The sequence below is a fragment of the Camellia sinensis genome, chromosome 13 (genome assembly GCF_055761805.1).
Source record: "Camellia sinensis isolate YWXY chromosome 13, ASM5576180v1, whole genome shotgun sequence".
Taxonomy (NCBI): Eukaryota; Viridiplantae; Streptophyta; class Magnoliopsida; order Ericales; family Theaceae; genus Camellia; species Camellia sinensis.
The window spans coordinates 10,389,163-10,404,862 of NC_138973.1; the positions used below are offsets into that span (position 1 = coordinate 10,389,163).

Consider the following 15,700-nt stretch of genomic DNA (forward strand, 5'->3'; position numbering starts at 1 on the left):
AATTAATTATCTCAATTAATTAAACAATGTAATTAAGCCATTTTCCATAATTACTATTTCAACCCTTAGGTTCCATTTTCATCAATGATTCAACAATCATTCTATTTTTCTATGCCAAACATGCATCTAGGTTTATTATGAATAAAACCCCAACTTTTGTAAAATTACACAAAAGCCCCAAACTTTCACAAATTTACCAAACCAAGCCCAACATCTCAAAATACCAAAATTTAAAGACAAAACCCATAGAGAGGAGTAGGTTATCCCTACCTCAAATTCGGAGTCCCAAAGGAGAAGACGACAAAACCCAACGTGTTCCAAAACCCGAGATTTTCAGATTAAAATGAAGCCCTCGACGATCAACAACTTTTTTGTAAAGGCCAAAGATGAGTAAATCACTCCTACTAGATCAAAACCTAGAGAGAAGGTAGAGTCTAGAGTGAGAGGCTCAACAATGGTGATTTTGGAAAAGTAAGAGAGAGAAGAGAAAGTGAAAAAGTGATTTGAAAAGTCACAATTTCGGGATTTAAACCCAGTCTTCCGCTCGAGCGTAAAACACCCCGCTCGAGCGGCCACTCACAGACTTCCGCTCGAGCGGCCAACCTCCCGCTCGAGCGCAGAATGCACTCGCCCAGCACTTTTGCAGAACCAGACCTCCGCTCGAGCTCCCAACCCTACGCTCGAGCTCACAACACTGCACAACAAGATACTGGATGGATGTAATCTACGCTCGAGCGCCAACACCTCCGCTCGAGCGTACAGGCCAAAAATCTGGGCAACTAGTTTTGGTTTCTAAACTCAACCAACCTGTAACAAACCCGCTCAACACATCCTATAACTCAAATACAAAGTAAGAAAGGATGTAAACAAGATAATAAACAACTACCAACATCCACGGACACATGTCCGGATCACTATACAACAAGGGTAAACCTGAGATCGCTATAGTTCCAATATAAGCATGTCATCCACATAAAGACAAACTATGACATATCCTTGGTCAGTCTTTTTAATATAGACGCACTTGTCACATTCATTTATCTTAAACCCATCAGTAAGCATAGCATGATCAAATTTTTCATACCATTGCTTAGGTGCTTGTTTTAATCCATAAAGAGATTTTACAAGTTAACAAACTTTATTTTCTTGCCCCGGTACTGCAAACCCTTCGGGTTGCTCCATATAGATCTCTTCACTTAGATCACCTTTTAAGAAAGCTATCTTAATATCTATGTGATGTATTTCTAAATTACACATCGCTGCTATGGCAATAAGCATGCGGATGGATGTTATTCTTGTCACAGGAGAATATGTGTCAAAATAATCTAGGCCTTCCTTTTATTTGTAACCTTTTACTACAAGTCTTGCTTTATACTTGTCTATTGAACCATCTGCTTTCATTTTTCTCTTGAATATCCACTTATATCCAAGAGGTTTAGAACCAGGTGGAAGATCCACCAATTTCCAAGTATGATTTTGCATAATGGATTCAATTTCATTATTAACAGCCTCTTTCCACAAAGATGCTTCAGGACCTATCATTGCTTCCTTAAAGCTTTAAGGTTCATTTTCTAACAGGTATGTCAGAAAATCTGGACCAAAGGATTTTGATGTTCTTGCTCTCTTACTTCATCTTGGTTCATCATCAGTTAAATCCCGCTGGTTGAGACTTTTACTAGTCTCTTGTGTTTGGTTGTCATTAGTCTCTTGACTTTGTGTACAATCAGAAGTTCTTTTCTGTGAACTTAATTATTGTCCTTTCTTGTAAGGAAAGACATGTTCAAAAAACACAGCATTCCTTGACTCTATAATAGTGTTCACATTTCTATCAGGTATTTCTGATTTATAAGTCAGAAACCGATATACACTACTATTTTGAGCATAACCAATAAACACACAATCCACTGTTTTTGGTCAAATCTTAGTCTTTTTAGCAATAGGAACTTCAACTTTTGCCAAACACCCCCACACTTTTAAGTATTTATAGGAAGGTGGTCAACCTTTTTATAATTCAGAAGTGTTGTTGGATTTCTTGTGGGGTATTCTATTAAGAACATAATTAGCAGACAATATTGCTTCCCCCCCACAAGTTCTGCGGTAAGCTCGAACTTAATGACATGGCATTCATTATTTCTTTTAGGATTCTATTCTTCCTTTTAACAATTCTATTTTGCTGTGGAGAATAGGGTACTGTAGTTTGGTGAATAATGCCATGTTGTGCACAAAATTCATTTAATGGTGCATCATATTCACCACCCCTATCACTTCTTACCATTTTAATAGTTTTTTCAAATTGATTTTCAACTTCAGTTTTGTAGAGTTTAAACATTTATAAGCCTTCATCTTTATTTCTAAGTAAGTATACATAACAATATCTTGTGCAATCATCGATAAATGTTATGAAATATTTCTTACTTCCTCTAGTTTGAACAAATTTAAGATCACATACATCAATATGAATTAATTCTAGAGGTTCGGTTTTTCTTTTAATCGATTTAAATGGAGCCTTAGTTAGTTTCGCTTCTACACAAATTTCACATTTGTGATTAGGATCAATTTCAAACTTTGGTATATAATCCAAACCAATTAATCTACGCAAAGCATCAAAATTCACATGTCCTAATCTACCATGCCATAAATTCGACTCAAGAATATAAGCAAAAGATGTGTTATTCTTATTAATAGCAACTTTTGGTACAACCGTCATTGCATTCAATTTGAAGAGACCATCACTCATGTATTCCTTATCAACATACATACCACTCTTTGTTAATAAAAATTTATCAGACTAAAAAATAAGCCTAAAACCATTTTTACTTAACAATGAACCAAAAACTAAATTCTTCCGGATGTCTGGTACATGCAGTACGTTGTTGAGGGTCAGTGTAAAAACCCGCATTTAATTATTCTAAAAAAATAATAATAATAATAATAATAAATAAATTAATTAATTAACTTATCCAGAGTTTATCTGAAATATATATTAGTATAAAAGTTAGTTTTAAATTAATCTAATTCAATCACAAACAAAGATATTATTAAGAATAATAATTTTGTGGATGTTCAATATTTGTTGTTTATAAATTATTTTAATAAGGATTCAACATGATAATTATTCTTACCAAATACCTTAGTTAAAAATTTTAGTGTATCAATTTTAAGAAACCCACACAAATACACAAATATACAAAAAAAAAAAAAAGAAAAGAAAAAAACTTTGGCAGATTTTTTTTGGTGGCAACATTGCCACTTGTTTGCTTGCATGCAATATAGGAGATGAGACCCAATTATGTGCCTTGGACTTGTAAAATTTGATTACATTCCACAGAATGACTAGAAGAGAAATTTGATTTCATTCCACAGAATGGCTAGAAGAGAGAGAGAGAGAGAGAGAGAGAGAGAGAGAGAGAGAGAGAGAGAGAGAGAGAGAGAGAGAGAGAAGCCTCAATAATGCATTGTGTATATATATATATATATATGCATGCTTGCATTCGGTGAGGAAATGAGGAAAAAGAAAATTCTGTGAGCAACAAAGCAGTAGGAGAAGAAGAAGAGTGAGAGATTAAGGAAACTAAAATTTTCTATCATTTCATCATTCTATTATTAAGTAAGAAAACCCTCTCAACCCTCTCATTTTTTTAAATGTTGAAATTTTCAAATTATATTTATATGATAAAATGACTAAACTTGTAAATAGAATTTTATTTATAGTTGTATGTAAATTTATGATTTGTATATCAAATATTTGAAGATATTGGTAGTCTTAAAATCATGATAATGTTGTAGAATTTGGACTTGCATGTGTAGTTTATGCCATTAAAAAGACTATTGAAGATTTTATTTGGCCCTTAAATCTGTCAGAAAATTTATATGAATTTTTAGATAATTTTATACTCAAAATTTGAAGATGACTTCCTCTAAAAAGTTGTTGGGAATGATGTCTAGTTCATCCAGAAATTTTTGCAACAATTATTGAGCTTTGTACGAATTTATACAAATTTTTAATTAAATCTGAAACTATAAGACATATTTTACTATATGTTTGAAAATTTATTAAGAATTCTATATTAAGCCAAATCTGGCAATTTCTAACTAAAAGATGAAATTTGAGAAGTCTAGTTTCTTAATAAATTTTTAGATTATGGAGTTGATCTATGAATTTAAGTATGGAATTAATTTAAGAAAATGTGATAAATCTGTGTTATGAAATTTCTGGGAATTTTACAAAATTATTTATAACTTATTTTTAAGAAATTCTTTCTGAAAAATGACCTAAACATGTTTATTGAATATTCTGTATATTTTCATGAATTTTAGAATTGTATAAACAATTTATTTATAATTCTTATTACCTAAGGTATAACCTGAAAAATTCTGAGCAGGTTTAAGATCATTACTTCAATTAATTATTTGGATAAAAAAAGAATTAATTATTGTGTTGGTCTAATTCGTTAAATATTGCAAATTAGTAATCCATGTATTAGTGTATTGTGGTTTATTTAATATTGTGCTAGTCTAATCTTATAAATTAAAAATCCATGCATGTGTGTGTTTATGGTTTATTTTCTTTGTATCTAAATTATTATTTCATACCATCGTTTAAATAAATTGTTTATTTAAATTTTGTACATTTATTTATTATTGTGTGACATGTGTAATATTTTATGTTGGGAATTTTAATGAGTTGGTATAACATTATTTGTGATTAAAAATTGAAATTATTTGTGATTAATATCAAAACTAACTGAAATGATTAACGGCATATACAAAGTTAACAATTGACAGTTAAATACCAATTATTCAGGGTGAGTCTTGGTTTTAAAGAGTGTATGAAATTAAGGGTTGACGGTTAATACCGGTTGTTCAGAGTGAGCCCTGATTTTGAGAATTCTCACATAAATTGTGTCGCGAAACCCTAAGATGGCATGGGACTTATTTGAACCCTTTTTCGGTATTCGATTTTGGAATAAGGGTGGATGTGCTGGTGGCACACAGGGAGGTTACGTACCCCTGATAGACCGTTTCCTTGGGGCAGACCATGGATGCCACTACTTGGGTATATAACTCTGGATGTAGGCATCCCTGGTAGTTACGGTTAGTAACACTTGAATATTTGACCAAGGGGGGGGTTTCAAATTAACCGTTGCCATACTTAGGGGTTGGTAAGTTAAATCTCTTTGGTGAGATTTCGAGTGTCACCTAATTTATTAGAATTATTGAAATTATTTTAATAGTTGTAATTTATGTTTACAATTATATTGTTATCTCATATTTATAATCTCATTATTTTTCTCTTAAAAAGAATGGTAGGTTGGTTATATTTTCTTACTGTGTTGCAAAACTCATGGCATATATTTTTGTTGCCCCGGCATTTTATGCCAGGTTTTGACGAGGAAATAATTGAAGCTGAAATGGAGTTGACACTAACGTATAGCCTTGGCTAACTTGAAACCCTGATTAGAGTCGAACAAATTTTATTATTTTATATAATAGCTAATAAGGACTTTATAATTTCATTTGATGTTGTATTTGGATAATTTTAAGTTTTTATTTATTGTTGATTGAACCTTTGGTTATGTACGAGAGTTGGAATGTCCATTTAAGATGCCAACTTTTTGATTTATTAAGTCATTTTGTCTATTTAATTTCCCTTGATGTTCCAAAAATTTGGGGCGCACAGTCAATTCCTTCTTTGATGTCATCTTCATGATCACCTTTCCTTATCCAGCCACAGTATGAATATCATGCAAAATTATTTAAAAATTTTAAACTTGAGAAATTACCATTTGGGAGTCTACAATAACGGAGTCCAGAAATTTACCGACAACAAATTTCTTCGTGCCGGCAACCTCTGTCTTATATTTTTTTCTCCAAAGAATCCTATAATTCTTTTGCTATTTTTAGAGGGCTGTAAACATTATACAGCATATTGTCAAGGCCATTGAGGATGTAGTTTATGCACAGAAAATCAGAATGTTTCCAAGCATCTACAGCGGCAACAACTTGCCGATCACTTTCATTCTTTCTAAGTACTAGAGTCTCTTCATCGGAAAACCAGGCCAAATTTAGAGTTGTAAGATAAAACAACATTTTCTGCTGCCATCTCTTAAACTCAGTACCGTTAATTTTTTTCAGTTTTTCTTCATGATTTATTAGAACTTGAACATGGTTTTGGATAGAGACCGGAGTCGTTGTAACGATCGGATTTGGAGTACTACTTTCCGCAGCCATAATATCTGATTACAAAAATCAGAAAAAACCAAAACACAAATTAATTTTCTAGTTACTAAAACCAAAAATAAATTATAACACAAAATAATTTTATTTTTCCTTGTTACTAAAACTAGAAAAATAAAATACCACAATAATTTTCTACAACACAAATTAATATTCTGCAATTGTTAATGACACCAGTATATTACTATTAGTTGTCAAAGAAAATAAACAGTATATTACTACTATTTGTATTTTTCAATCAGAATATCACTTTGTGAAAATATAAAAAATTAAATACAATGAAGAAATTAAAAAAAAAAAATGCTTCTGTCTTAAGATTGTTGGACAATCTTTACTGTATTCCGAATAAATTAAGTTTGTGTACTTAACAACAAACAAAAGAAATAAATGAAAAGACAGAGAATGTTTGATTACAAAAATCAAACTAGGAAACAAAATAAATAAATAAATAACAAATTTTTATTTTGTTACAAAAACAAAATCAAAATCTGATAATAAACCAGAAAATAAATTAACAACTTACTTGATTAATTTCTTGAACAAATTTTTGATCAAGTCTAGTGTTTAACACTGTGTCCTTAAGACAGATTCGTCATCTCCACGGTACTTTCAGAATGTGGACGTCTATCTCTCAGGATAAAATGATCAATCGATGAAAAATTAAAGCACTACAAATTTTTCATACAATGAACACACTTAGTGTATACACTCTTTCTCATAGAAAATTAATAGAACTAATGCAGCAAAATACAGAGATGAATTGTAGCAGAGAAGAACGAAAATTGGAGTAGAGAAACAAATGAAGGACTTGTCTTATTTATAGAGGAAAATGTGGTTGTTTGGTTTGAATCCAACAGGAATGGTACCTGTTCGGTTTAATTTAAACAGATACAAATCTGTTTGAATTTAAATTCAAACAGGTAAGGGTTTTTCTTGAACTAAACTGTTCGGACAGATTACAGAAGGTTCAAACAGATTTGAAAAAATTTCCAACGACCAAAATTTGAATTTAAACAGTCAGACTTTATTTTACCAAAAAATAAAATAAAATTCAAATGTTTTTGGCCGGACAAGCCCAACCCAACCTCACACCACGCACCCGCGCCCAAGCCCAGCCCGCCCGACCGCCCGACCGACCGGTGGCGGCGCGCGCGCTTGTGGTTATTTTTGGGTCTAATGGGTCTAACCCAATTTGCCCATAACTTCTTCCTTCTACAAACTTGGGGTGCCCCTTGGAGCCCTCTCCAAGTTATAATTCCAAGCTTTATAAACCCATAAATTTCTTCCCACCAAACCAATGTGGGACAAGCCTTTATTCAAACCTTTATGTTGTGTTTGGTTGGGGGATTTGGGAAGGGATTTGGAAAGGGAAAGGGAAAAGGTGTGTGAAGCTAGGTGAAATATAGGTATGTTTTATTCACATTTCACTCACATTTTCCATTTCTCTTTCCAAATCCCTCCTCAAATCCCCCAACCAAACACAGCATTAAGGATTTTCTACCAAAACTCAATTTCCATGGAGCACACTTTGGCTTCAATTTTCCATTCACCCGATAATGATTTTGAATAACCAAATATACCACGTGAATCACAACGTTGCATAGAACACGCTACCACTTAGACCCGCCAAATTTGGCGCACGGGTCCCATCTAAAAATTAGATTAAAGTTTAGAAAAAATTCAGTTTTTTCTAGATTTTTCCCAAACCATTTCTAACATTTCTTTTTTAAAGGTTTTGATTTTGAGGGTTTGTTTGAGAACTGATCTAGATTTAAAAGGATTGTCTCTCTTTCTTTAAGGTTTTAATTTTGAGGTTTTTTTTTGTAGATTGATCTAGATCTAAGGGGATTGAGATAGAAAAGTTTTACATAGGATGGTGAGGGGTAAGAGATGAGTCGTCTACGATTAGTTAGGCATAGTGGTGGCATGGAAATGAGGCAGAACGTCAAAAAGAGGGGTTGCAATGGCGAGAGAGAGATGAGGGAAGGTTGGGGGTAGTGGAAAGAGGCTTGGTGGTAAGAGGGCTGAGAAGATGAGCTGCAATAGTAAGAGAAGGGTGGTGGAAGGGTTAGGAGTTACAAAGAGGGGAAATAGAAGGGTTAACTGGCAATGGATTGTGGCCGCCAAAGTTGTAAAACGAAGGGAAATAGAAGAGGAGAGTAAGGGTATTTTGGTATTTGTGAAGTCATTATACTACGTTTTTATAATTTTTTTTTTCTTTTCAAATCCATTGCCATTTTGGAAATATTCCATTAATTTGTAATATGTTTAAATTTTATAAACAAAATAAATGCGTAACATAAAAATTCTAAAATAAAAAAATAACTACATAACACCTCCCACAGTGGTGTTATCAAATAGATTATTCTAACACTATATAAATAGATTATTTTATTTTATTTTTATAAAATATGGCATGCCGTCTTTTGTGATTATTTTGTTTTAAATTAAAATAATTATAAAAAATGTTCAAAATTTTATATGAATTATTGAATATTTTACTAAATACGTACATGAATGTGAGTTTCACATCACGCGAAACTTACATCAGTCCAACACCTACTATGCATAGGTCTTATACTCATGTACGTATTATGTAAAATATTTAGTAATTGATTTGAGATCTCTAATATTGCTCGTTATTTATTATTGTCCTTTATAATTTTAAAAATGTTCATACTATTTTACATGGTTACTTAAGCCTTGTTTGAGAACTTAAGTTTTTAACCAAATCAAGTCAAGTCTTAAATCCTATCAACTTAAGTTTTTAGTCAAAAAATTAAAAATTATTTTAATTATCAAATTATTCTTTCTATTTTCTCCGCTTCTTTTTATGAAAAAATAACTAAAAAATCAATTTCGAAACACCCCTAGTGTAAAATTTTATTTGTGATCTACTTTTTGAATATGTTGCACACGCATCGTAGTGGAGCGTGGGACGTGCTTACCAAATTTTCACTAAATGATAATCACATCCACTTATCAATTGGTAAGAGCATCTCCAACGGTTGAACAAATTTTTCACCAAATTTGAGGAAAAAAAAGCCAATTTTCTCATTCTGATACCAACAGTCCAACCGTTTACTGTAGCGTGCATCAGACAGGGAGGGTCGTCCGGGGGGTCGACCGGTAAGAGCAAATTTCTAATTTTTGCCTTCATTTCTGTTGCTTGAAAAAATACTAAGGTGGTCGATCAGGGGGTCGACCGGTTGGTCAACCCCGTAGTGTAAAATTTTCACAAATTTCTGCTTAACGGCTATGCACAGTAATTAATGAAAGGAGCAGGCCATCCTCAATTTAGTGAAACGTTTGATATTTTCTCAATTTATTATTATTTTGATGGAACCGTTAGAGCACAAAAAATAACTCTTTTTTTATCAAATTTAAATTTGACGTTGAATTTGGTGAACTGTTGGAGATGGACTAACCCTTTATAAATCGGAGTCCACCAAATCCCTCCTCCTAGAGGGACAATAAATAGAGAATAAAGAGAGAGAGAGAGAGCCAAAGTGAGAAAGGGGGAGAGAGAGAGTCTCTGTAAACCCATTTCCTTGCTCAGAAAGGGGAGAGAGAGAGAGAGACCAGAAGATAGTTTTGAGAAGGGTTGTAGAGCAGAGACATGTGTTTTGCTCTATATCTTTCTTTGCTCTTCTCTGCCATTGAAGCTAATGGCTTTGTTTACTGTATCTTTAAGTTCCAAATAGGTTAGTTTGGGTCTACTTGAGCTTTCCCAAATTTATTCTCTCTTTATTTTTTTGCCATTTTTAGAATCTCCACTCCGAAAAGGTTGTTTTTTTTAAAAAAAAAATAAATAAAAAATACTATTTCTCTTGATATATTAACCCTAATTTTCAATTGGTTTATGAGAAATAAAGATGTTTTTGCAAGTGATGATTAGTTAGGACCAGTCAATTATGGTAGTTCTTGTTTCATCCTACTAGTAATTATTTGCTTGCCTTTTTTTAATCTTATTCCAAATTCTTGATACTCTTGTTTGATTTATAATGTCGTTTAATTTTGGTGTTCTTGTATTATCTTGAATGCATCTCTGTTTTTTGTCTATTGATATTAGATCTTGTTCTTAATTGAGAATTATGTGCATTTTCTTTCTCAACAAGATTTCCAAGGAAACATTTTTTTGTCAAACCAAACATATAAACTTTTTCTTTTTTCTCATTTAATAGGTTGCTATTGTTGATGTCAAATGGCCGGTTGGTCAACCCCGTAGTGTAAAATTTTCACAAATTTCTGCTTCAACGGCTATGCACAGTAAATTAATAAAAGGAGCAAGCCATTCTCAATTTAGTGAAACGTTTGATATTTTCTCAATTTGTTATTATTTTGATGGAACCGTTAGAGCACAAAAAATAACTCTTTTTTTATCAAATTTAAATTTGACGTTGAATTTGGTGAACTGTTGGAGATGGACTAACCCTTTATAAATCGGAGTCCACCAAATCCCTCCTCCTAGAGGGACAATAAATAGAGAATAAAGAGAGAGAGAGAGAGAGAGAGCCAAAGTGAGAAAGGGGGAGAGAGAGAGTCTTTGTAAACCCATTTCCTTGCTCAGAAAGGAGAGAGAGAGAGAGACCAGAAGATAGTTTTGAGAAGGGTTGTAGAGCAGAGACATGTGTTTTGCTCTATATCTTTCTTTGCTCTTCTCTGCCATTGAAGCTAATGGCTTTGTTTACTGTATCTTTAAGTTCCAAATAGGTTAGTTTGGGTCTACTTGAGCTTTCCCAAATTTATTCTCTCTTTATTTTTTTGCCATTTTTAGAATCTCCACTCCAAAAAGGTTGTTTTTTTAAAAAAAAAAATAAAATAAAAAATACTATTTCTCTTGATATATTAACCCTAATTTTCAATTGGTTTATGAGAAATAAAGATGTTTTTGCAAGTGATGATTAGTTAGGACCAGTCAATTATGGTAGTTCTTGTTTCATCCTACTAGCAATTATTTGCTTGCCTTTTTTTAATCTCATTCCAAATTCTTGATACTCTTGTTTGATTTATAATGTCATTTAATTTTGGTGTTCTTGTATTATCTTGAATGCATCTCTGTTTTTTGTCTATTGATATTAGATCTTGTTCTTAATTGAGAATTATGTGCATTTTCTTTCTCAACAAGATTTCCAAGGAAACATTTTTTTGTCAAACCAAACATATAAACTTTTTCTTTTTTCTCATTTATTAGGTTGCTATTGTTGATGTTACTGACTTTGTTTATTTTTTGAGGTTCTGAAGAAGTGAACATGATAAAGTCAGAGCAAGAAACCAAAAATTTAAAGCTCAAAAGGGACCTCATCTTCCTGATTTTGCAGTTTCTCAATGAGGAGAAGTACACTGAATCTCTTCACAAGTAGAATCCTAACTTTTTTCTTTCCAATTTCATGTCTTGCTTGTTTAAAATTCCAGTTAATCATAGTTTGTTTGATTTTCATGAATAGGCTTGAATGGGAATTGGGTTGCTTCTTTAACATGAACTACTTTGAGGAGCTGATAATTGATGGAAATTGGGATGAGATGGAAAGATACCTTTCGGGTTTCACCAAATTGGACGATAACTATTCTAGGAAGATCTTTTTCGAATTGAGAAAATATAAATACCTCGAGGCCTTGGATAGGTATATTATTAAATCTTCTTGAGTTGTTGCTCTCTCTTGTGCCCTTTATGTGGTAGTGGTTTTTATCCTGCATCAACTCAAATTTGTTAGAACTTTTTTAGGCGTGATCATGTTGCAGCCACTACAATCTTTGTGAATGAACTCAAAGTCTTTTTGGCATTTAATCAAGACGTGTTCAATGATTTGACCAAGCTATTGACATTAGATGATTTTAGGTATGAAATCTAAACAAAATCTATACTCATGTAATGTTTGATGACATATATGTATTTGAATTGCAATATCAAAATCTTGTGGCTTTGCAGAGAAAATAAGCAACTTGCCAGTTATATTAATGCAACATATGCAAGATCGAAGATGTTGGTTTGGTTCAGGGACCTTATCAAGGCAAATGTTGTTTTCCATGATAGATTGAATTTTCCCAACTTGGCAGATTCAAGGTTACGGAACCTCATTAACCAAAGGTAATAAGCTTTAGTCTAAGAAGCACGGACAATTCTACGGAGGAGGCGTGTCATGTCAGACACAACATTTTTTGGACACTCCTAAAAGTGTGTCCGATAGTTCTTCAACGTGTAAAAAATGTGTTGTGTTATTTTTTTAAATTATCTTTGAATAAATTATTTATATATATACATATAATAAATTTATAGAAATGTGTTGTGCCATGTCCTACATTTTCTGAAAATTGACGAGTTGGTGTGTCGATGTCGTGTCATGTGCTACTTAAGCTTTATTAGAAAAATAATTTTTTTCCCTAGTGCTAATTTTGGTGTGATATGACAACTTAAATTGGCAGCATATACTCTGCAAAAATCCTAGTACCAATCCTGAAATGAATACACTTTTTGTAGATCATAAATGCAGCCAATCTAGTTCTTCAAATGTGAGATCAACTGCTAGCAACCTAGCAAATAGATCCACATCACAGCTTGGAGGTTTCCTTACTGTGGCTTCAAATGTGGTTTGTGACCAAGTTGATTGAATTGATTTTGTGATCCCTTTGTTGTTTTTTTTTTCTTGGCAGAAAATTTCTATTTGATATACATTTTTATTTTCAGCCATCCCAACCCATCGTACCTGATCAAAGCCCTTACAACATGTGGATGCATAGTCAACCAACTGTAAATCATCCAGCTGTTTCTGGAGGAACTATGGCTCCCCCAAATGAACCCAGGTAACCATTATATTACTTCACTACTTGTTCCGATTAAGCTCTAAGTTGACGTCATATGTTAAAATGATTTTATTACTCCACTACTTGTCCCTTGTTAAGCTCTAAGTTAACGTCATCTATTAAAATGATTTTATTAATAAATTTGTGCGGTGTTTTGAATTTCAACTTGCCACATGATCTTGCATAGTTACAACTTAATGGAGCCTCAAGGGTCATGATGGTATCACTAAAACAATGCCATCTGGAAGTGCAGATAGGGTAAGTTGGATTAGACCTAACTGTTAAAGGCACTTCTTATTTCTGTTTATGTTTTTTCAACTTTTGTTTTCACCGTTTTACATATGTAAATATATCTTGTAGATGAAGCAGATGGTCTGCAATCTTGATGGATGTGCTAGCCCAATGCTCAGCAAAACTGATGAATTGCCCAGGACTGTCACTAGGACATTGAATCAGGGGTCACGTGTAGTGACCATGAATTTTCATCCTGTTCTACCAACGCTACTTCTAGGTCAGCATTTCAATTTTTGTATTTTGTATTTTTGTACTTCAAGCCAGGGCAGGAAGTTAGCGTCATGTTTCTTCTTGTGATTTCTTTGTCAGCTGGAACTGACGTAGGAGACATCGGATTGTGGGAAGTTGGCTCGAGGGAGAAGCTTGTTTCATTAAGTTTTCAGATTTGGAACATTGTTTCAATTTCAACATTATTAAAAGTAAGCCAATACTATACCTAAGTTGTAATATGAAACTATATTTTCAGGATGTCGTAAAATCTAATTTAATCCTACTAAAATTCAGATCTAGGCAAAGTTTCATGCGGTGCAGTTAACTGTATAAAATGGAGCCCAACTGGTTCTTTATTTGGTGAGTTCAATCATCCTTCATATATATGAAAGAGTCCATTATTTTATAAGATTTGAAAAGACTGAAATGGCTCGTGATTTGAATTGATGTAGTTGATTAACATACCTATTTTTTGTTCTAACAAAACAGGAGTTGCGTATTCTAAACACATGCTGCACGTGTACTCTTACCATGGTGAAAATAACATTCAGCACCATTTAGAGGTAAGTTCTGGTACATTTTGATTTATAGAACTGCATGTCAATGTTATTTTGTTTCTGATGTAAAATCCTTTGATTCATAGATCGAGGCCCATATTGGTAGTGTGAATGATATTGCTTTTGCTAGTACTAGTTGTGAATATATTGTGAATCTTAGAGTCTTATTGGAGGAGTGATTGTATTGGAGTCCTATTGGAGGCTTGATTGTATTCTAATATTTAGTTTAGGAGTTAGGGCTATATAAATCTAAGGTCTGGTTGTAATCAAAGATACAAGTTGTATATACAATTCATCTAGAAATCTTACATGGTATCAAAGCTTCTGAAACGCTACCTCCGTTTCTGATTCAGTCTGCCAAAACCCTTGTCACCGGAATTCTGGTTCATTGCTTCATGATTGGTGGTCGTGAAGTCGTCTCTCGCTCTGGCCCAAGTCGTCTCCCTCTCTGGCGTGACCCATCTATGCGCGAGTTCAAGTTGTCTTCCTCTCTAAGTCGTCTCCCTCTCTGGCGTGACTCATCTGTTCGCGAGTTCAAGTCGCGATTAGGGCTTCAACCACGACTTCAGCACTTCTCCTTCCACTTAGCTCTCATCACGACTCAGAGCCTTGTCGAATTCTCTGTCTTGATTCCTCTCGCCTCTTTCTCTGATTCGAGTTCTCAGATTAACAGATTGGTGTACTTCTGGTTACCAACTTGGGTTATTAAACCCTATTTTAGGCTTATTTCAGTTTGACCCAGCATTCTTTTATTTATTATATTTTGCCCCATCAGTCCTCTTTTTTACTACTGGTTCATTACAATGTCGGAAGATAAAATCCAAGCTATTAAATGTAAGCTTACAAGTGACAACTATGCTTATTGGTCTAGTATTATGAGAAATTTTCTTCTCGGTCGAAAAAAATGGGGATATGTTTCTGGTTCTGTTCTTCGTCCATCAGATCCCAAAGAAGAAGACTATTTGAGTTCCTGTGACACTTGAGATTGTGATAATGCTCAAGTTTTGACCTGGTTCCATAACTCTGTAGATGACCGGATCGGGATGATGTTCTCTAAATATAGCACTGCCAAAGAGGTGTAGGATTACTTACAAAGTGTTTATCAGCAGTCCAACTTTGCCAAACGGTATGAGTTGGAAACAACTATTCAGGGAGCTCATTAGCGGGATCTGTCTATTCAAGACTTCTACATTGAGATGACAAGCCTCTGGGATCAGCTGGCTCTCATGAAACCATCTAGCCTCAAGACACTTGACGCTTATGTTGAGTTTTGGGAGCAAGGTCGTTTAGTGCAATTCTTAACGGCTCTCTCCCCTCAGTATGAAGCTATCCATGGTGGCATCCTTCATTGGTCTCCTCTCCCCTCTGTGGATGCTATTGTTCGTGAACTCCTCTCCGAGGAAACCCGTCTTAAGACGGCCAGTCAGACTCTGTCTTCATCTGTCTTCTTGGCTCCCACTCCGTCTCCTCTGCTACCGAACCCCCCACCTCATCAGCTTCAGGCCAATGCAAAATCCAAAAAGGGGCCACTAGCCTCTGATGATTGTGCTTTTTGCCATCAAAAGGGCCATTGGAAGTACAACTGTCCCAAGAAGGGCCGT

The 15,700-nt window shown here is 33.9% G+C and overlaps 1 protein-coding gene across 8 annotated transcripts in view; it reads left to right on the forward strand.

Moving 5' to 3' along the window:
* Positions 1–10,742: 10,742 nt before the first annotated feature.
* Positions 10,743–15,700, forward strand: part of LOC145789136 (protein TPR3-like) — a 113,600-nt gene continuing 108,642 nt past the window's right edge. For 7 of the 8 annotated variants that reach the window (XM_082903077.1, XM_082903076.1, XM_082903074.1 and 4 more), the window contains exons 1-11: positions 10,743–10,950; positions 11,482–11,596; positions 11,685–11,861; positions 11,963–12,076; positions 12,167–12,325; positions 12,923–13,038; positions 13,226–13,296; positions 13,399–13,549; positions 13,642–13,751; positions 13,837–13,902; positions 14,032–14,105. In XM_082903077.1, the coding sequence (XP_082759203.1) occupies positions 10,866–10,950; positions 11,482–11,596; positions 11,685–11,861; positions 11,963–12,076; positions 12,167–12,325; positions 12,923–12,989 (717 nt within the window). In that variant the 5' untranslated portion in view covers positions 10,743–10,865 and the 3' untranslated portion in view covers positions 12,990–13,038; positions 13,226–13,296; positions 13,399–13,549; ... (1 more) ...; positions 13,837–13,902; positions 14,032–14,105. Of the gene's footprint in view, positions 10,951–11,481; positions 11,597–11,684; positions 11,862–11,962; positions 12,077–12,166; positions 12,326–12,715; positions 12,826–12,922; positions 13,039–13,225; positions 13,297–13,398; positions 13,550–13,641; positions 13,752–13,836; positions 13,903–14,031; positions 14,106–15,700 lie in introns of all 8 variants that reach the window. The other variant, XM_082903081.1, reaches the window with a different exon arrangement.